General features: G+C 41.2%; 1 protein-coding gene across 1 annotated transcript; it reads left to right on the top strand.

The window, feature by feature from the left end:
• The first annotated feature begins 1,814 nt into the window (after positions 1 to 1,814).
• GLDN (gliomedin) lies at positions 1,815 to 21,809 on the top strand. Its single transcript, XM_074917064.1, has 10 exons — positions 1,815 to 2,190; positions 6,355 to 6,406; positions 8,679 to 8,696; positions 9,824 to 9,931; positions 10,853 to 10,999; positions 11,697 to 11,816; positions 15,258 to 15,338; positions 15,424 to 15,549; positions 16,246 to 16,396; positions 19,767 to 21,809. The coding sequence occupies exons 1-10, from the start codon at positions 1,849 to 1,851 to the stop codon at positions 20,224 to 20,226; spliced, it is 1,605 nt and encodes a 534-aa protein (XP_074773165.1). The 5' UTR covers positions 1,815 to 1,848; the 3' UTR covers positions 20,227 to 21,809.
• The last annotated feature ends 302 nt before the right edge of the window (positions 21,810 to 22,111 follow it).

The following is a 22,111-nucleotide window of genomic DNA, read 5'->3' on the forward strand; positions in this document are numbered from 1 at the left end:
AAGTTGAGCTGAACAGATCTGAGATAATGTAACTGGTTCCTAGACCATCGAGTAGAAAGCATTTGCACAATACAGTGAAACTTTTTTTTTTCCCCAAATCTGTCTGCTGTACAGGGTGAAAAAGGCAGTTGGTGTATATTTGCAATAGGTATGAGCTATCAAAGAGATCCCCATGATCCTGTGCTACAGCACACGCAAGAGCAGACTTTTAAGACTGTGCAGTGATGGTACAGGACACCTGTTCAGAATTCTGAGGAGGAGGTTGCATTGCTGGAGCGGGTCCAGAGGAGGGCACGCAGATGCTCAGGGGGCTGGAGCCCCTCCCCTGTGAGGCCAGGCTGAGAGAGTTGGGGGGTTCAGCCTGGAGAAGAGAAGGCTCCGGGGAGAGCTTATAGCGGCCTCCCAGTGCTTAAAGGGGCTGCAGGGAAGATGGGGAGGGACTCGTTATCAGGGGGTGTAGGGATAGGGTGAGGGGTTACAGTTTTAAACTGGAAGAGGGTAGATTTAGATTAGATAAAAGGAAGAAATTCTGTATTGTGAGGGGGGTGAGGCCCTGGCACAGGCTGCCCAGAGAAGCTGTGGCTGCCCCCTCCCTGGCAGGGTTCAAGGCCAGGTTGGACGGGGCTTTGGGCAACCTGGGCTGGTGGAAGGTGGCCCTGCCCATGGCAGGGGGGTGGAACTGGATGATCTTTAAGGTCCCTGCCAACCCAAACCATTCCATGATTCTATGCTTCTGTCCTGGTGAGCCTTACACCTTTGGAGGTATGATGGTCATCTGCCTTTACGGGATGAGATGGAATGGTGTTTGTCCCCTCAACTTTCACCTTGCTCTACCTAAACCCATCATGACTGTTTTCTCTGAGAAGAGTCTCCAGGGCAATGCCTGAGGACAGCAATGCTTTTTGTAGCAATTTTTTATTTCAGAGAGGTGAGAACTTTAACGGAGTTGTTTTCCCGTCTTTGGCTTCTCTACCGTGTTTAACTGACCGCAGCAGAACTGGGTGTATTAAATTCAAGTATGATTTGACCTGATAGTTCACCCTTCAGTGCACCATGAGATTGGCATGAATTGCAGATCCATGGTGTAGTTAGAAAGGAGACAAAATGTTGTACGGGCTCAGTTGCAGAGATCTGCAGAGAACTGTCCCTTTGACACAGCCAGGGCCAAGAACCCTCTCCTGTAGGAAACCCAGCATTTAAAAACTGAATTTCTTGAGATTTGAAGTAGTAACAACGTGAGAAAGGACAACGGCTTTGTCTTTGAAACGTTAGCTTTTTAAATAACTTTTCAAAAAAGTGTTCTGCGTTTAGGAACTTTAATTTTCTTCATGAAGACTTCATATTCGATCAAATCCTGCTGTTCTTTACGACAGTGGGATTCCGGGTAATTCATTTTTTTAATCTTTTGAGTTAATAGGGAGCAAAATTTGTTATGTTTCCTTCTGTGACAGGGAGTATATAACATATATAGCACATATAACATGTTATGTGTGTTATATACCCCTCGTCACAGCAGGGTTGGCAGGAATCCCCTGGGAAAAGTCCGTGCTTGAGCGTCTAAAGCAGCAGGTGGAGTGTGATGAGGGAAGGACGCAGGATGTTTTCCACCCAGCAAGGGCTGGTCTGTGTAAGGAGGGAGCCTGAGCGTGCGGTCGGCGACGAAGTCAACGAGAATCTTGACACCTGGGTCCGTGCGGGCGGGCAGGGCCGGGCAGCGGGCCCCCCCCCGCCGCTTCCCCAGCGCCCCACGGGCCCGGGAGGGGAAGGCGGGGGGGAGCGGGGGCCGCGGGGGGGATAAATCCCTCCCCGTCGGCAGCGGCGGCGGCCCGGGCTGCGCCGTCGGCAGCGATGGAGGCGGCGGGCGGGCGGGCGCTGCCGTGCCTGCTGGCCGCCGTGGGGCTGCTCTCGGCGCTCAGCGCCGCCGGGACGCTCTTCCTGCTGGCGCAGTGGCGGGAGCTGGGCGCGGCGCTGCGGCACCGGGACCCGGACCCGGAGGCGGCGCTGCCGGCCGAGGCCACCGGCTCCCCGCGGGCCGCGGCGCTGCCGGCGGGAGCGGAGCCGGCGGTGGCGGCGGGCGGTGGCGGCGGGCGCGGGCGCAGCAAGCGGAGCCGCCGCCGGGAGCGCGCCCGCGGGCACGCGCGCGCCGGCAGCGAGGAGCTGCTGCTGCTGCTCACCTACTCCCTCGTGCCGGTAGGGGGCGCGCGGCGCGGCGGGGCGGGCGCCTCGGGGCCGGGCCGCGGGCCCTGGCGGAGGCGAGGGCGGCGGAGGTTGTGGGCGGCGCGGCTTTAACGGAACCGGAAAAATTCGCTTGCGGTAAAAAGCCGGGCCTGCGGCTGGCAAGCTTTCAGGTTATTTACATCCCCCCCCACCACTACCGGAGCCCCCCAGGTGTTTCCCGCCACCCAGCGGCTCAGGCGAGGCCCCAGGCACGTGTCGCCGCGGCGTTTGGCTTTACCATCGCGTTTCCGTCAAAGCCGTCGAGGCCTTGCAGCGAGCGCGAAGTTGAAGGTGCTGTTTGATGGGTTGGAAGAAGAGAACCGTACGGCCTTTCTCTGGCAAAGCTGCACTGGTTGTTTTGCGCTGGCGGGAAAGGTGACGCTGGCTTGGCGGGAACTAGGGCGGGTAGCTGAAATACTGCACAGGTCACGTCGTTGAAACGTTGCAAATAGAAATGAAAAGCTTTTTAAGGTCTGAGTCAGAAGAAACGCAAGAAAAATATTACTGCTGAGGGAACCTTAGTGGAAGTTCTGTTCCGGTAAGGATTGCAGGCCTAGGCCCACCAAAAACCAGAAGGTGACTCAAGCTCTTCCTGACACAACTAGTATTACTCGTTTAAAAAATTTACAGAAAACACCTTTTCAGTAATGTTCCGCTAGCATTTTTGTTAATAAACCATTGCAATGATGCCTTTGCAGTGGTAACATTAATACTAGAGCTAATGAGATTGTAGAGCACGGGTGGTTGTAGCATAGAGTTTTGATATTGCGATTATTTCAGGTTTTAGAACGAATAATTCTGGGGTTTCTTTAGCTAAGGCCATTTATGTTCTTGTGCTTTGAGTTTAGTACAAGACTTTGGCAATTCAAAGAATGTCTTTTTCTGGAGAGGCAGAACTGAAAGTGGATATTTGGTTCTAACTTCTAATTCCACTTACCAAAGTAGCAACATTTTTCAATGGACCTCACTGGAGTGTTTAATTTTCCGTAGTCGTAAAACCACACGGTTTTGTACTCAGAGTGGTCTTAATGTGAATAACAGACGTTTCAGCTCTTTGGCAGTTTGAAAAAAAATGAAACATTATTTTAGATCACAGTGGAATATATCTCATTATTTTTTTGAGCTGTAATTCTCAAGTTACTGTTACTGAGCAGGGTTATTTCAAATCTGAAACCTTAAATGACTTTCTAGAAACATATAGCAAAAAAAATTATGGAAAAAAAACAGTATCTTTTCTTGAGAATTTTTTTTTGAGGGATTAACATTAAAAGATTTGCTGCCCCAGTGAAATATTTTAATGTTCTGCACATAAACTGTTCATCAGAACATTTAGTTAAAACTTTTTCCCATTTCTTTTAAGAAATCATCTTTGTGTTTGGCAGCCACAGCTCATTTTGTTCCATCCAAGATGAATCGCTTCTCTGAGTCTAAGGGATCCACAAATAAAATGATCAGAGGAAGGATTCACATCCTGACAGGGGTTGAGCACTCTTAATGCCGTTTACTCTTAGGTGCTCAGACTGAAATCGTTAGCAGCAGTTGGATGTCTGGGTAATACTGACAGTGGCAGTTAAATATGCTACTCTGCTGTCGTTAGGGAGCACGTACGGATTAAATGAATTCTGTTGCCCTCACCAAATAGCACCAAGTGACACAGTGTGTATTTTAACAGCACGTGGCAATTTGCTCGTGCAGCCCCTCTGATAAATCACCACTGAGACTACTGCTGTGTGCAGTGTGCTTCATTTAAATGTATGTATCCTGCAGGGAGTTGCTGGGGGCGTGTGGGGTGTGTGAGGGTGGTGCCTTTTTCTTCTAACAAAATTTCCATCAAATATTTTAAATTCTGGCTTCTCAGAAGAATGTGTAAGTGTGTGCAGACCCAGTTGCTCAAGGGGAAAAAAAGTCCTTAGAAACGTTTTCAAGCACGACCTCCACCCCCTGCATTTTTGTATCTAACTCCCACTAATGTAATATGAAGACTCAAATACATTTTTCACGTGAGACGAAGCTCCTTACAGTCGGTGAGATGATCCCTGCTGCATTGCTGGGCCATAGAACGATGATTCTCCAGCCTGTGTTGCATGTGAGCCCTGAATGGAGGTTTTGCCTGAGCAGAATCTCTCTTGTAGTGGAGGGAGAGATTCCTGCAGGTATCACTGATCAGAGAGATCTGTTGTGGCCACTGTTCAGGAATCTTTGAAATAACTAGGCATCAAAAAACATATTTTAGGTTTAATACCATGAGTTTATTTTTGATTCTGGCCCTTTATTTATGTATTTATAAATATATATATGTTAATCTTGTAAGAGAATAAACCAGGAAATTGGCAAATCTGCTGCTGTAGAAAGGCTGATGAGAGGGGAACAGTCCAATAAGTTTGTGAGCAGTAAGTCTCAAAGTGAGATTTAAGACAGTGCAAGAGGTGGTGGCTTATGGATATCTAATTATCTGCTTCATAGTTTAGGTTGTCTTTTTTACTCTTTTCACCTTTTCTTCATGAGAAAACTGTTTTTAGCATTTAAATATGATACTTTTATCTGTAGCTTTTCTTCATGGCGAAGCTGATGCCGGCTGGTTGCATGACTGGTGTACTCACCTCTCACAGAGAAGCTGGAGGTTCTGTTGTAGCCTGTTTGCTCTAACACGCTCCTTGAGTGCCGTGGTTTTTATTTGTCACCTGAATTGCACTGACTGGTAAAAATAATGCTGCTGAGATAACTGGAGGGCCCCGAAGCAATTTATAATCGCTTCAGAAACCTCAACGAAACCATTTAGATTAAAATGCATTTTGAATTAGAGCACAATGGACAACGTCTGTTTTACAAATTACAGGGTAGGAGCCAAGTGTTTTTGAGGGCGGGGGGGAGGGGAAAGAGAACAAGCGAATTCTGATGTTCAAAACCAGTCAGCTCTTATCAACGAATTTAAAATTAGTCTAAAACTTTGAATTCAAAGAGCTGTACCAGCAGTGTCTGGAATACAGTAAAATCTCCGTAGGTATCTGGCAGAAGTTAAATCCGTAGTCTGATATAGTTTGATTTTAGCATACTTGCCATCAGAATAATTGTCCTTTATTTGAATCTCTTAGATTTGTCACTTGAAGCTAATGATACATTCATTTTAAAAATAAGGATTGACTAGCAAATAACCTTGCTAGGATTAAACATCAGTCTGCGTTTCAGATTGACTTGCACTTGTTTGTTTTTTGGGTCTAGTGCATTCCATTATTTGTAAGTAGAGTAACTGTACAGAGATTAATAAATGTGTATCTCTGGGTAAACAGTTCATAAATTATCTTACATTGCATAGCCCCGAAATAATAATCTTTTTCTGAAGCATTAGACTTCCCCAAAGAGTTGAGGTACTTCCTGGGCTCATGTTCATAATATTCTCATTTCTGCTGGATGTTTTGATGAGTGCAAAACATTTTAGAGTGTTGACTCTCGGCATGCAGGACATGTAAAGTGAATGTTTGCCCTGCCAAAACCCCTGTATTTTGTAAAGATGACTTTTTAATTGATTATTTTTAGTCTGCTCTAGATTAAAAGCATCTGTAAGAATGTCTCTTCCAGCTTGGTTTTTATAAAGTCTGTCATTGTTGGGGTGAAGTATTTTGAATGAACAGAGGTTCGTTCCACATTTGTAGATTTTGGTTATTCCAAGGTAAGAAATCGTTTACTTGGACCGTAGGTTATCTTTCTCACTGGATATGCTATGCCGGAAAAAATATCCGTCATTTGAAACGTATATAAAGTGAAATTGAATGTAATTTTTATTGGCTGATGTTGGCTTTCAATAACTTTGATAGATTCAGTGTATGGACAACCACACGTGTTTTACAGTAATGTGTGAACTTTAGTGTCTAGATGATGTATGGAGTTGTCTGCCCAATATTTTTTTCATATTTTCGGTAAAGTTTAAAATGAGGTATATTGAACAGATTTCTATGAGAGAATCACTGCCTGAAGAGAGAGATGGTGTCACAATGTTAAGGTGGTTCTAAACAGTTTATTCTTGCAAGCACAGAGTGGATGGTTGTATCTTTCTGTTTGGAATTGTTTCTGTAGGCAAAGTAAACTACGTACATTTGTGGCATTGCATTGTTTTCAACTTTACTTTCTTTGCAACATTAGGTCCGAGTGATGGTGGATTTATGTAACAGCACAAAAGGGATATGCTTAACAGGTATGTTCATTGCCTCTATCCTTACCCCTGTGTTTCCTTCAGGAATACAGGATTACAATGTTTTCAAAGAACTTGAGGTCAGTGAGGAACTATGCTATTTATGCTATTAGCATTTGCATCTCAATTAGGTTATTTATTAAAAAAAAAAAAAAAAAGGTGCTACTTTGGGACTTAAGTATACCTACTTACTATAAATTCTGGAATTTAAGGAGCTCAGGTGATGTTACTTGAAGCTGTTTCTTTCCCATGTAGTTTTCATAAACAAATCATACAGACTTGGGTGTTTAGAATGCGAGTTGAGGTTTAGTCTTGGTATTTTTGCGTATGTCCCCGCGCTTCAAGGCTAACATGGGATGAACATACACGGTGTAAAAACTTGTTTCTCTAGTTGTAAGTACTGTGGAGGAGTGAGAGTTAGATGAGGAATGGGTTTGCCTCCCCTGTGTTGGACCATGGGAACAGGGCATTGGGTTTCACATGTCACCAGTGAGGAGTTGGAATGGCTGATGGCTGGGACAAGTTTCTATGAGATTTGGGAAAGAGAACGTCAGGTAGTAACCAGTTTAAGGGCTATGGTCCGGCTTTGAAGTCTATAACAGACTGAGTCGTGTTCTTTTTGGAAATGAGAAGATTAGAAATAAGCCACTTTTTATGAGTTTAAGAAAATGCTTCACTTGCTGTGTGGTTTGTACTGTCAGATGGCCGTACAGTCCATTTGGCTCAACGGGTTTCAGTGTGAATGTGGATTACCATAGTACGTACAGACACTAAATACTACTGAAATTGTGGAGCAGCTCTGATTGCAACTGAGGCTGAACCACAGACAACCTAAAAGTTTGTTTCTTTGTCTCCAGACTTCTGAATTCACACTACTTGGTGCCTTCTGTGGCTTTTTGCTGTCTTGAAACTATTAAATTTTGTCAGTATTATTTGCTTTCTCTGCTATAGGTTTCTGTGACACTTGCTACTTTGCAAGCACCTTTCTTAACTTGGATAATCAAGAGCCTCAGTTTTTGAGCTGAGGAAGTAATGGAACGCACTAATGGATGTAACATTGTAGTGAGGAAAATATGGTCATTTACTGGAAAATTGGCAGGAAGATGTTAGCTGATGTTACAGCCTGTACTGATTAAAACGGATAATTGCTGTAATGGTATTATAAAATGATTTTCACTTTACTTATAAGGCTTTCTAATTAATGCTGAAAATTGTCATCTTTAGGGAAATATAATAATTACCGTTATTTTCTGTTGTAGAGAGTTTTGTTGAAACAAGACGGTACTTTGGCTGGATAAAAACGTTCACAGAACTAATTTGGTTCTTTAATTGCAACTACCACCTTTCTTTGTTTTTTCCTAACCTGCTTTTCCTGTTGTGGATTTTTTTGTTGTTGTTGTAAATTTTTTTTTTTTTAATGTGTTTTGGGGATCACATAAGATAATGTTTCTGTAACAAATTTTTTCTCGTTTACTCTTGCTTTACTCTTGCCCACTCTGCTTTCTTCTCATTAAGGCCCTATACTTGAACTAGGTCAGAGAGAGTGAGACAGATTTTGCTGAATAACTGAAGCAAGTCCAATTTCTAATACACCAATGAGGTTCTGTGGGGAGCTTGGTCCAGTCTGGAGAACAATGACATGTGACAAGCCCAATTGTGATTTAGATGTAGTTAATAGGAATGACAAGACTTTTTAAATTATTTTTTTTTTCTTCTACTTAAATAGTCTGATTCCTGGACTGCAATGAAATATCTCTTAAACACGGAGAAGTGTAGCACGTATTTTCAATGTGTATTTTCAACAGGAGTTTTAACTGTGACATTCATCAGCATTGTAAAGCTGCTGTTCTTCTCCTGTAATGGGATCTTGGAGAACACTCTCTAAAGGAAATGTAATGATTGTTGGATGCCTTGCACCCATGGCATTGTAAAGGCACTTAAGCCCCTGAAGTGTGATTACATTGTAGAGGTGTTTGTTTGTCAAACGTTTATCAACTGAAATTTGCAAAAAGCAAAAACAGTATGTCTATATGTAACTGCTTTTAAGGATGCTCTTTCAGTAAGTCTGACTTTCTGCTAATGCTCTAATAGTTATTTATAATACAAAGCCATTAAATCCATAGGCGTTCATTTTGAAATTTGAGGGGCTTTCCTCCCCTTTTTACTGTTCTGATCTAATGCTAATCAATTCGATTTGAAATTGCTTTTTGTTTTCTTGCTAAGTTAAACTCACAATTCCTTCTTTTTTGTCTTCTTTTGCTTCTCCTTGTTGTAGGCCCACCCGGTCCCCCAGGTAAGATACTTGGACAATTGCGGTAACATTTTTTGGTAATTAAAACAGTTGCTGGTACAAAACATGGAAATGTATCTTTTATAGAATAGTCTTCCTTTGCTAATTAGAATGGGGGAGGGTTGAATGACTGCCAGCCTTTTTAATTTTTGTATTTAGGTCAGCTCGTGCCCTGAGAGGGTGGAAGTTTTAGACATTAGTGGAGAGAGTAGAATAGTTTCAGATTTACTAAAACATATTTGATCAAAAGCAGATGAAATTAGGACTGTTTCAGTAGTATTTAGCTGAAGAGATGAGTGTATATATATAAAATCCCCCCCAAGAAAACTGATATTATAATTTAACACCACAAACCTACCTTTAAAAAACATTGGTTACTGATTCCACCCTCCTACCTCCCCCATAACTTCTCCTGCTTTCTTACTTAACTCTCAGTTCTCACCCGTGGTTGCTAGGCTGTAGGAATGGTAAGTTACTTGCCTGCTTTCTGTGCTTCTTTAGCTGTGGGTCTGCTTAGAACAATTCTCTGTATCGGAAAAGTATGAGGTACTTTTTGTTTGTGGGGCTTCAAGTAGCAACAGAGGGAGTGATGTCTCCTCTACCAACCAGTCATGGTTTGCAGTACTCTGGACAAGTAGGTAAATGCTTTTCTTGTGTTAGATTAGTCTGGGCAATATCATAAGCAACATTAAAACTTACGTGGCCTGTGGAAGATGTTATAGTCACTGCCAAATTCAGAAGGAGGATGGGTTCTGCTGTGTTTGTCCTTGGAGGGAATCCAAAAGGCCGATCCGTGCCGGCCTTAATGCAAAACCTGTGCAGTATTCATTTCAGTCAGTTTTCTTTTCCTAAGGCCAGGGCAAGAAAGCACCTTACCTTTAAGTTTGGTTTCATAGTTTTTTGTTTGTGAGTGGGTGTTCTTTGTATTGTTTGGTTTGGTGAGTGTGTGTGTGTGGGGGTTGTGTTTGTTTGTTTTGTTTTTTCAAGGAGGATTGGCATGGAGAACATAATGGGCTGTTAGAGGATTTTGTAGGTCTCAGGATAAAAACATACAATATGTAAGCATAATAGCTTTAAGCATAAATTGCTTTTAACAGTGAAAATTCAGTTACGCTGTTTGGATTGTTCAGGACCTCCTGGACTTGATGGACTGCCTGGCTACAATGGATCAGATGGAGCCCCAGGTGTACCAGGACAAAAGGGAGAACCAGGAATAAATGGAAAAAGAGGGAAAATAGGTATTTTTGGGGGTTGTTTGTTTGAAAAAGTAATCCGTTCTTACTGTTATATTCAGATGTAGTTACTTTTAGACCTTTGTATAGGGAGAAGGGTTTCAATGTTTACAAAGATGTTGCATGTTACAGAATTCTGTAGCATTCATTGTCTTGCACTAAGCTTTGGTAGCTTACTTCAGACTTACTCCACAGTGAGGAAGATAGCATACGTACACTATAGAATATTGCAGATTAAAGATATTGAATGTCAGCATTCTGAACTTGCTAGTAAATGCTGTTATTGTGAGAATATTTCCATTCCCTCAACCTGCCAACATCTGGTGGTGGAAGTTGTTATATTTTACAAGTTTTGGTTCCAGATTCATAATAACTATGGCTAAGTGCAAAAAAGTATGTGAATTAATCATGCTTCCAACAAGTGCAGAGGGAGATTTCTAGTAGCCATGTGAAAATGTTACTAGATAGCTGTATCTATACTCTGTTGGGACAGTGAAAAATGTTAAAAGTGCAATGTGTGTTGTAATGTTAGAGAGTAATTAAGAAAAACTCCAGAGGAACTGTGACAATGGCCTCCTTTAATGCCTTACAAATGTGAAATGAATATATCGCTTCACATCTTCCCTTAGTATTCCTACTTACCCAGAAATTCTCCAGACGATGGTAACGGGGCTCAGGTCTGTACATTTCATGTTTGAAACTCAGAGATCACCGAATGTCTTAATTGCACCAAATGGATTGTACACAGTTTCCCTATGTATTAGGTTACAGTGTTGTTTTGAAATCAGAACGAATTTACAGCTACCCAGTTAAATACAGGTGAAATAAACAACTAGAGTGAGTATGGTTTTTATTAAAAAAAATATATATATATATTGATTGATGTGTTTAATACTGGAATGGTATTGAAATGCTTTTTATTTCTAGGTGTCCCAGGACCAAAAGGTGATCAAGGACAGAAAGGAGAACCTGGAGAAATGGGTTTCCCTGGCAAGGACGGTATGCCAGGAGGAAAAGGTGCAAGAGGAGCAAAGGGTGAAAAGGGAGATGCAAACAATGATGTGATATTAGAAGGTAGGAAGAAGTGCTCTTAGGAGCTGTCTTCTAACAGTATACTCGACAGAAAAAGATATACTCTTCTTCTGAAGCATGAATGTGATCTGCAAGAGTAGGACCAATGAGCATAACCGTGTTATCCACAGTGAAGTCTGAGTATTGCTCTGCCCAGGAGACTATGTTCTCTTTTTAATGCAAGTCTTCACAAAAAATGTTTCTGCTTGGGCTTTGGGTTGAGGTGTACACGAATTCCACCCTTTGTAGCACACTTCCAGGGAGTTGACCTCCTCCTGCTCTCTCTTGCAGTGCAGTTTTATTTTTCTGTTAGAAAAAGAGGGGTGGATTTCCACTCAGGAATACATGAAGCAGCCACAAATATATATAAACTGGGTAAAATTATACCACTGTAGCATCTGAAGTCGAGGTCTTAGAATACAGTAACTAAAAGACAACAGTGCTTTACGACTCTCTAATGTGCCTGTAATCCAGACAGATAAATTTCATTGATGTCCTACGACTTGTGAAGTTCTGTGTTGGTTCACCTTCTAACAAACCGCATCCCACTGAGTTTATTGCACTGTATTTCTGTACACAGAAACCTCTTGGAGAGATCTCTAAAACAGCCTCTCTCTTCTCAAGTCCATCGTATGGACACGTGCTGTTCTCTGCGGGTTGTCTGCGGGGCCCATGACATTGTTCTCTGGTTTGGTCGTAGGTGCAAAAGGTGAACCTGGACCCCCAGGGCCCCCTGGACCACCTGGACCCCCAGGGCCTCCGGGAAGACGTAAAGGTAAAGCACAGCTTCAGGAGAGCATATACAGCAGCAAATGCACAGGTTAGTTCTTTCCAGTGTTCTTTCTAGATTCTGTTCGACATTAAACCCATTGCTCCAAGTCTCACGGAACAGGAAGCACGTGTTGAATTTTGCTGGCATCAGTAAAACTGCACAAACTTAAAGCTGAGCATGTGCTCAGGTGTTCTGCTGAAATATGATTTGGATAAGGCAGCACACTATCTCCAGTAGAATATTACTCTTCTAATCACGCTGTGATAATGCTTAAGCAAAGTATTTATATGTGGTGTTTTCTGTTACATGGGGTATATTTACAAAGTAAGAGAAATGCAGTTGAAATTTTTAGCTTTTAAAATGCTGGATTTTAATCTTACATGTAAATATAACACCTGTTAGGCTGCGTTTCACTGTATTCTGTGGAATGAAATTGCCTGGTCATTGGCAGAACTGAAGCAAGCTTGAACTAGCTAAGACTTCTAAAAGCTGGAGGAATACAAAAGGATTCTCTGGGACTTTTGTGTCCATTTGAATATATAAGTTTTGCAGCAGGGCGATCTTGAGTTCTTTTCCATTGTTGCTATTTATCATTATTGTGTCCTGAATGACAGGTGAATAGAATAACAAAGGATGTCTCTACTAATCTTTCAGATTTCTGGAAAAGAGAGTTATCTGTGACGATATTTGGTGAAGTGGGGTTTCTTTTGCTAACTGGGAATGTAGTTTCTTCACAGCTGTACTGAAGGGGAATAGCACAAGAACTACATGCAGTTATTAAGTGTAAAACAAGCAGAGCAATTTGTGTGTCTGAGTGAGCAGCTGTGTGGTGTTTTGTTGCTGGCTGGGCCTACACCATAGCAATGCCTCACCGTTGATAGGGTGATATGTTTTTATGTCACCATCATTTTGAAGTTTGCCGAGATGAAAAATCTCTTTTTTTAAGATTATTATTATAAATGCTGTTAACTAGTGAATATTTAATACTGGGTGGAACATGTATCAGTTATTTCCGCCTCTTACTTTTAATATAGCATGTAATTGTCATTGTAGGGGCATGTAAGAACCTCAGTCAGGAGATTCTGGGTATTGAAGTATCAGAACAAAGCCCAAAGAGCCTCCTCACAATGGCAAATAGATAGCTGGAGCAGAAATCTCATCCTGTTTGAAATTCAGAAATGCATGAACTGTTGTACAAGATACAATTGGGCCATTTACTCAGGTAGCCTGTTCTCAAGTGTTGAAACAGACTGAAGTGCTTTGGAGGATAAGCTGTCTGATGGATTTCTGATAGATTTTTAACTCCCAGCATGCAAATGGGAGTTACACTCAAATAGCTCTGCAAAGATGAGATCTTCCTCAGCGAGCATTTACGTTTTATGAGTCAGTAGGCTGTGAGAACTTATTACCAAAATTCAAAGAATAAACCAGCTTTTGTAATTAAATATTCATATCCCTTTGAAGAAAAGAGAATACACATGGTGATTTACAACTGTAATTAACTTATTACATAAGAATGCAAGAATGGTTTCTTTAAATTAGATTTTCAATCAGGTAAAACTTTACTACTTTAAGAGAAGAGAATAATTAGTTGGAAGCTCAGGTGTATTTGATCTCAGTGGTACTGTTAGCTAATTCTAAAAGAAACAAGAGATCCCTGCACCACACTCCCTCACTCCATCCTTCTCACCCTCCCCAGACACACCAAATCAATACTTCTGATGTCTTGCAAACTCCATGAACTCTCAGCCAGAATATTTTATGATAGGAATCAGTAGAATATTTTCTCTTCTTTTTGGTGGAAAGAAAGCAGTGAAAAGTTCACATGAGAGTCTCTGATTGAGAACTATCTCTTTAGTCTTAGTTGCTTTCCGTTTCATGCAGCTGAAAGTCATCAGAGAATATTGCAAACACTCTCAAACACAAATAGTGCCCCCGACTTCACTGCAGACACTGACCTGGTCCTTGCCTGCTCTACAGTCTTAAGATAAACTACTGTATAGAGAACTGCTCATTCAGTTAGCTGTATCTGTCAGACTCAGCCCAGGAAAATTAACTTGTGCACTGCAACTTAAAATTTCTGCTGAATGGGTTCATTTTTGAGGTATTTTGACAATACTTTGAGATCAGAAGCTAGAAGGGGATCTAGAGGGGTTGCTAGATTCTAGCTATAGGGATTCATCTTCCCTTGGTTGGATGGACTGTTTGGGCCTTATTTTAGAGCTGCACTGTGATCACTTACAGACTTTCTGTGTCATATCACCAAATGTCCTACATAAGTGGGTGGGAGAAATATGTGTTGTTCTTGGAGTAGTTTCCTTCTTCACAAACAAGGAGAGGATATAACCTGAAGGAGAAAACAACAATGCACTATAATCTGTCCTTTCTTCCCCGAATGTCATGGTACCCTTTCAGCATTACTTGATAGTTATTTCATATTTTTACTACCTTTCTCATTTAAACTTCATCACAGCCCTTTAAATCCCAGAAATGTATTAGAAAGCAACAACAGAAATGTATGTCCGAAAATGCATGTTGGAAAGAATTTGCATCCTGCATGTCAAGCAGTGTGAAATGTGTAAGGAGCTGAAAGTTAAGAATGCAGTTAGAAAACAAGGCTACAGTGAAATCAGGATACCTTCAGCAAAGAGCTGAGAACTGTTCTCTGGTTGTTTATTCTAAGCAAACTGAAAGGTGTTGCATTGTTTTAAAGGCAGAAGAGGGAGCTGGATTTATAGAAAAGGTCCATAAATAATTCAGGCATTGTTTTAACAGTAAATGCTAAGAGAAAGCCTAACCAGTTACTCTTTCAATTGTTGAGGGGTGGGGAAAAATGTTTCCAGGGGTTTATTGGTTTTTAATATGGACCATTTCTATGTGTGTAAGGAATATGATTTCCCTTAGTGGTTCATACTGCTGCTTTAATGGCATGGGTGACTGACCTGCATTCTTATGTATTTGTTAGGATTTTATTACTGTCTTGGGCATTAACAGCAGGAGCAAAACTTGTGTTGCCTACAGAACAGACCTCCTCTGCTGGTGTTTGTAGATTTGGGCATGAAGCTTCTGAGTTTAGCCATCACTCATTCCTAAGAAAGCTTTTTGATATTACCACTGTATCAGCCAGCTGCCAGCTGTTGCAGTTGTCTGAAGTTATGGAAGGAGAGGGGCAACTCTCTTTCCAAGTAGCTACTCAGAAATTCACAGCTAAGGAATTTAAATCTCTTGAGTAAAATTAGTTCCCCCTCAAAGCTGACTGTCAGGCTGACAGCTTTAAGGAAACAAACCTGCCCAAACACTTTATTTCCTTCACAGAAGTGAGAGCAAGCCTCTTTTTGTCTCATTTTTTGACCAGACTAACCTAAGCTTTTTTCCCCAGATGAAACAATATCCCAGTTGCTGTTCCTTTATTTTAGTGGCGTCACTGATGTGCACATCTGTCATGTCAAATATAGAAAAATGTTTTACCCTTTTCTCTCTCAACTCTAGGCGAGACATGTGCTGTACCAAATGATGACACCCTGGCTGGAAGAGCTGAAGACAGAGCCCCTGGTCCTTCAAAAAAAGCTGGTAACCTGCTACAGAGTGTGACTAACTGCTACTTACTGTTTTAATGTCACAGATAGATAATGGATATGTTCTTTTTCTCTACTAGAATGTGTCATAACATCTGTAGGAAGTCCTGTTCACTTTGGCAGCGTACAGCAAACGTTTGGAACTTGGATGCGGGAACCTGCCAATATAAGTGATGAAAGGATTTGGCTTACCATGCATTTTTCAGGTACACTAGTAGTAGTTACTGATCAAAAATCAGTTGTTATACTAATGCTGCTTTCTTCATTCCTTCAACCTAAACAATTGCTAATCAAGTATGATTTTTTTTACCCACATCTTTTTCAAAATATTTTCCATATTACCTGTATAACAATTGACTACATTTGTAGATATTTTGAGAGTGAACATCAGATTTTGAAAATAGTTTGAGGATTTTAGTTTTTTTTAACCAAGTTGAAATGTCTGTTGTTCATGCCTTTTTATTCTTTTCTTTCAACAGTTTCCTGTGGCTTTACTTCCCTAAATTGTAGTTAGGAGTTTTGCCTTTTTTATTTAGCTAGGCTTGAAAATGAATCAGATGCTGCATGAGCTATGTTTAGTGCAGGAGAATTTCAAGGACCTAACTGGAAAAAAGAAATATTTTCCGTATATTCCCTAATGGTGTTCAGTGTTAGAGCCCATCAGGTCTGTGGGAAGCAGGCCCTTGAACACCACCTCTATTAGATTTTCTTTGGTGTTTGTCTCTGAATTATTTGATCACGTTACAGCAAGTTAAATCACTATTGAAACCATAAATGCAATTGTTGTCTGTCAGGTATTCGATTGAGATTGAGTTCCAGTAGAGACTGAATTTTCAGGTAGAGATTTCAAAATTACATGAACCAAATGACAGTCCTTTTTTCATGTTTTCTGCTTCATTTAGGAAACTCTGTAAAAGAATATGAGAATTACAATGCCTTGCTGAATGACAGCTACAGGGTCATTAACATCACAGGATTCTTTTATGGATGTGGTCATGCAGTACAAAACAATCATCTGTACTATCAAGAGGGAGGAACCAACGTCATTCTGAAGTAAGTCAGACATAGCTGGTGTAAGGCAAGTGGTGTTGTGGAAGGAGGAGCAATGGGTTAGTGACAGAGGTGCACCTCAGAAAAGCAGATCCCTTTCCTTGTACCATTTCATGTTTCTTTTTGGTCCTATCTAGAATATGAAGAATGGTTCAGAGTCCTTTCCAGAACAGAAAAGCTAATTCTTTCCGCTCTGTAACTAGAATGTGGGCCACCAGCTTTCCACCTGTGTGTGCAGATGCGGTGGGAGGAGAGGAACTGGGAGGGTAGTCAGGTCGGTTACTCTGCTGTGATGGTCAGTTCTTTAAGCATTGCTCAGCCTTGAGTCTGAGCAGGTAACCTGAGTAGTTACTACTGACAGGACAGCTGGGCCTCCAGATGAACAAGATGCCATGTGCAGAGGTGCCAACAGATTTTTCTTTTGGCTATCCTGGGCTCTCATGGGTTTCTATGACAGGGTACGTTGCTGTGGGTGTTCTTGCACTTGGATTCTTTGCTATGTTCATAATTATGAGAAATAAATGGGAGCTGACTATGGAATTCGGGGGTCAGAAAAAAGTATTTGATTTAAAAAATACCAAGCCGTGCAACTACCGGCATCAGAGTGAGAATTAGTTGTGCTGCAGCTTGTGGGACACCGGTGAGTGGTTCTATGGTTGTAGCACACTTGTGGAACTTGCCTTTGCAGAGCTGCCTGGGGTCTGACCCACGTGCTTCGCTCTCGGACAGAGCGTTCCGAGCTGGCAGGGGCTGAGTTAATGCTGCTGGCGGGGAGGAATGTGCGAAGGCACCACCTGAGGACGTGGCGACCTGGTGAATTGCACATTCCGTTGTGGAGGGGTGGCTCCACTCTTTGATTTCCTTGTAATGAGAAGTTCCTACAACTCTCCTGATATATCTCCCTGAACTGGAACTGGGAATTACATCTTTATTTCTTCAGTTTCTCCTGAGGACAGAGACAGACAATACAAATCAAAACCGAAGTCTCATCTTGTGGGAAGAGCCAAAGACAGACAGTCCAAGGGCAAGTGAAAGATTGCATCTGCTTTCAAGTTCTCTTACACGACTCTGATGTTTGAGCCAAGAACATTACTGTACTTTGATGTCTGTTCCCAAGCAGGTGTGAGTGCTGCCTTCCTATATTTGTTTGGATGTCAAGGAATGTGAGCAAGCTGCTTGGTTTTTCTAATATTTATTCTGCCAGAGACAAGCCCACTTTCTGGCAATCTCCTTTTAAATATCTTTAGGGCTTTTTGTTTATATGTCTGTAAACGAGCATCTCTGTCTAAAGCAATCCACAGTGATAGGGCAGAGGCTCCTGGCCTTGCTTGGGTACCCTTAATTGGGAAATGCCTTCACGTACGGATGAACACAGGCTATTTGTGGAATTTTCCAAACCTCTCGAAGTTGCTGAGAGATGGCCTTTCTGTTCAGTTATTCACTCTTTCAGATTATTTACCTTCAGCACAGATAGAATGAGGCACTGTGTATTCTGTGACAGCGAAGTCCTTGATTTTTGGGCTGCAGACAAGCTTTTGGGAGTTTTTGTATTGATTTAATGGAAAGAACAGGTGAGGACCTTGTTGGTTCATTTTGCAGATGTTGAAAAAAATACTTAAAAGGAGTTTCCTGTCATGTTTAAAAGCAGGTAAAGCGACCTTTTTCTGACTTTGGCAGGTTTTCTCATGATGATCAGATCCCTGACATTGATTGCTTCATCCTTTCTCCCTTTGTTTCACAACACGCGTTCTCACCTCTGTTGCTTTTGCTTGACTTCATTCACGTTAGTGAGCAGAGAGAGAAGTGTTTGGAGCTCGAATTCCCTGCAGCTGATGGGAATATGACACTGTGTCTTGTCGTTTACCTCGGGGTGCCAGAAGATTCCTGAACCATTTGGAGTTTTAGGCTAGAGTGTCCTTGACTGGGGCAGTGGAAGAGAACCGTAGGAATTAAGCCTCACTTTTCTGCTCCTTTCAGGATTTTCACGTAAGAGGAAAAGACAGGCTGTTCTGTGTTGCAGATCTTGCACATTTCTAATGAATCTCGAGATGCTTTTTATCTTGGCTCTTTATAGAAAAAAAATCCTGAAGAAATCAGCATTTCTGTGACTATTCCTGCTAAGGGCTGTCCTCCTTGCCCTTGCTTGAGGTTATTTACAAACAACAGAGCAACTAGTGAGATTAACTGGGTCGACAACACACATTTCTCAGAAATCTTCTCCAGCCTTGAAGCCTTTTTTTATTGCACATACATGCTGCTGGAATATGGAGTTGCTGCAGACATGAGTTTTATAAAAGTTGAGGGGAATCATCTAATTAGTCATTCGTGACTTTTCTTTGGATGATTTTTCCAGTATATGTTATCAACGCCTCTTCTACAGAAGAAAATAATTCTTCCAGTGTTTTTCCTTCTATTATAAGTTCCTGGATCTGAAATGTTTCTGTCATTAAGGCTGTCTTTTCAGAAAACTTTTGTAACAAGCAGATTCCTGTGTTATGTTTTTTTCTCTACTTGAGGAATGGAGCTCTACAGTTAGATCAAAGTCAGACAATGAAATGTGCCTCATTACTGAAACGGATGGAGCGTACTCTCCCTGCCTTTGCTAAAGCACTGCATTATTCAGCGATTAAATGCTAACTGCAAATGTGTCTTAATAGTAGCTGATTACCCTCTTCAACTAGTAGAGGAACTCAGTTTGGCTGCTCAATGCTGCTGTCCTCAGATTATCATCCTATTAAGGAATTTCAAGGAATAAAAACAATTTTATACATCAGAGATGAGACATTCAGGCTGTCCTGTTGGGAGGCCAGCATGAGGTCAGAATTTTGGCTCTGCAAAAGTAGAATTTTTATTCTTCTGATGTTTACTTGAGCAAATCGCTGCATTATCTGAACTGTTTTCAAAAGAGGAACTCTAAGACTAGGTGAACCTGCCCAGAATTAATGCTGGTTCGGTAAATCACATTTTCTCCCTTTAGTTCCCACCTAGTAGAAAGCAAACTTCTGTACAGATTTAATCTCACAAGTTTGGGCTTTCACCTGGTATCTAATGGTTTTTCATGCCCATTCCTTTTAGTTACTTCTTTCATCCTAGTGATAATAAAGCTCATAGACTAAATAAAGTAAAACCTACCAAAGCGAGTTCATGCTCTTGTGCACCTTTTAAATTGGTTATTGCTTTGGAATTTTCTCCTAGTGTTTTGGAAGGTGCTTTGAGTGGTTATTTAATCTTAACAGACATCAGAATGATCCTTGAAGTATTTTCAACAATGCTCCTATCAGTAATAACGTACTCCGAATTGATTGAACCAACCAGCGTGTTTAAAATGAATTTTTAACTCAACAAACCAAATTCTTACTTTATCCCGTTTCAGATTCGGGCTTGATAAAGCATCGCTGGGCAGACTGCCAATTAAAAATGCCTTATATCATGGCCGTAACTACCTCTTTTCTAACTCGAAGACGTATTTCAACGTAGCAGTGGACGAGAAGGGTCTTTGGATTATATATGCCTCAAGCACTGATGAAAATATCATAGTAGCACATATTGACGAAGAAACATTTTCCGTCATCCGTTACATCAATACTACATATCCTAAGTCCAAGGCTGGTAACGCGTTCATAGCGTGTGGCATTATGTATGTCACTGATACCAAGGATATGACAGTAAGTTTTGCTTTTGACTTATTGAAAGAGCAGCAGATTGATACAAGGTTTAAGTTACGGTCTTCACAGTCTGTTCTTGCTATGCTTTCATACAGCCTAAGAGATAACCGTTTGTATACGTGGGAGAATGGGAGCTTAATGGTATACTCTGTACATTTTGGCAGATGAATGTATTTAAAAGTGTCACGTACTGGAGCCATGTTTGACTGAATAAGATTATTTAAAGCTACGTGATATACACAGGGGGGTCCCTTGGTATAATTTTCTGTTCACTGAGGGTGGTTTGTGAGTGTGCAGGAAAGGGAGATCAGGCGCCTTTGTATGAACACCCTTCAGTTATATAGGCCATCCTCATCTTTTTTAAAAGAGTAGCTGTTCAATATTGCAGCTGCACCACAGCACAGACTTGCTTTTGTTTTTCCCCTGTTATTCAGCTGATAATTACATCTAATGTACATTGATTATTCCATAGTCATGTGCTCAGCAGAGACTATTTATAACTTTCAGTAGCAATCATCTTATCTGCAATCATTTTCTAGTTAGTGATTATGGTCTAGTACAAATGTCTAAATAATGAACTTCTGTCTACAAATACCTTTGTCACTTTCACTTAATACTTTCCACTGATTCCCTGTGAACTTTTTTTTTTTTGAACAAAGATATACAGCTGTTAAAAATAATTGGGATGGAAATAGTTGTTTAAATAGAAAAAAAAGCAGAAAATTTCAAATTCCACAAGTCCAGTGAACTGTTACATAATCAAAAGCAAAATCCAGCCCAAGTACAAGGAAAATGGGAATAATGGCATTATTGAATATACATGAAATTGTGTTGAGTAAATGGAGCGTGGGAAGACACGTAATGAGGTATAAAATTGAAGATGTAAAACTTATGATTAAAACTCCCTTTTTAACAGTGTTTGAGTTGCTTGTGTTGCTGCAGACTCCTCCTTGCCCCTCACTGCCACGTAAACTCTGTGTTTATAACCACACTGTATTATAGTAAGGTACATATCTAAAAAATTTTCCCCATGTTCATCCATGCAAATGAAAACATAAAATGAAAGGTGTATTTTTTTGCTGCTGTTTTTTGAGAAATAAAATATCTGGAGCAGGAATGCGTGTATTCATCATAGTGCTTAGTGACTTGATTTACTGTTAATCTTAACTCAGAGATTTCACATTCAAATGTTTGAGACCTAGAGGTAAGAAATAATAGGAGCTTTTGGGTTTTAATTTTGTTCTGGTGTTTCAGATTTCTAAATTCAGCACTGAAACATAAATCCCTGCTGTTTCTTTGTGTATCTGTACTCAAAATCACACTCGGAAAACCCCTACCTGCATTTCTAAGCTGCCTGTATATATGGGTAAAGTTCACAGAGCTCATCCAAATATTTAGAACCAAGTATCACTTAAAGCTGTTTAATACCTGTATGACATCCAGGCTCCATCAGAGGGGTTAATGAATTTGGGAATGTCCAACTCTGCAGAACCTTCTCTAGCAACTGAGCAGCGAGGGCTGGGCCTGGGCTGCAGCCTCTCCTCTCAGCAGAGCTGCTGGTTTCACTGAGGCCAGGATTCAGGCCCTGCACGCTAAGGAGAGGGATGCAGAGGGAAACCAAAAAGTATAGTTAATACTTTGAACTAATATATACGTCAAAACTCACATACCAAGAATTCTGCCTATACCTATAAAAAGTGCAAAACTTCACAGCCCAGAGCTCCACTTGTGTGTACATGGACTCCTTTTGACTTTGGGGTGGGTGTTTGTTGGTAGGTTGTTTTTTGTTTTTTGTTTTTTTTTTTTCTTGTTGTTTTTTTTTTTAAATGAAATTACGGTACTAATAAAGTCAGCTTTTTTGGCAAAAAAACCCAACTCAGCAGTACTTGGGTAAATACAGTTCAAGGCAGATGTGCCTACCTTGAATCACGTTAAATTTCTGAATGTCATTGTTGAAGCACTTGGATCGACCTCTTGGAGAAGGAGGGCCAGCAAATTCTGCCTCTCTCCTCAGTGACAGAACCAGGCTGTGGTTCTTGCAGCTGCCTTTGTT

The sequence above is a fragment of the Athene noctua genome, chromosome 13 (assembly GCF_965140245.1).
Source record: "Athene noctua chromosome 13, bAthNoc1.hap1.1, whole genome shotgun sequence".
Lineage (NCBI taxonomy): Eukaryota > Metazoa > Chordata > Aves > Strigiformes > Strigidae > Athene > Athene noctua.

Excerpts from the sequence above, each read along its gene's own strand:
- GLDN (XM_074917064.1), top strand. The coding sequence starts at position 1,849 with ATGGAGGCGGCGGGCGGGCGGGCGCTGCCGTGCCTGCTGGCCGCCGTG. Across the intron at positions 15,339-15,423 it reads TGGTCCTTCAAAAAAAGCTG|AATGTGTCATAACATCTGTA; the intron begins GTAACCTGCTAC and ends TTTCTCTACTAG. Across the intron at positions 15,550-16,245 it reads GCTTACCATGCATTTTTCAG|GAAACTCTGTAAAAGAATAT; the intron begins GTACACTAGTAG and ends TGCTTCATTTAG.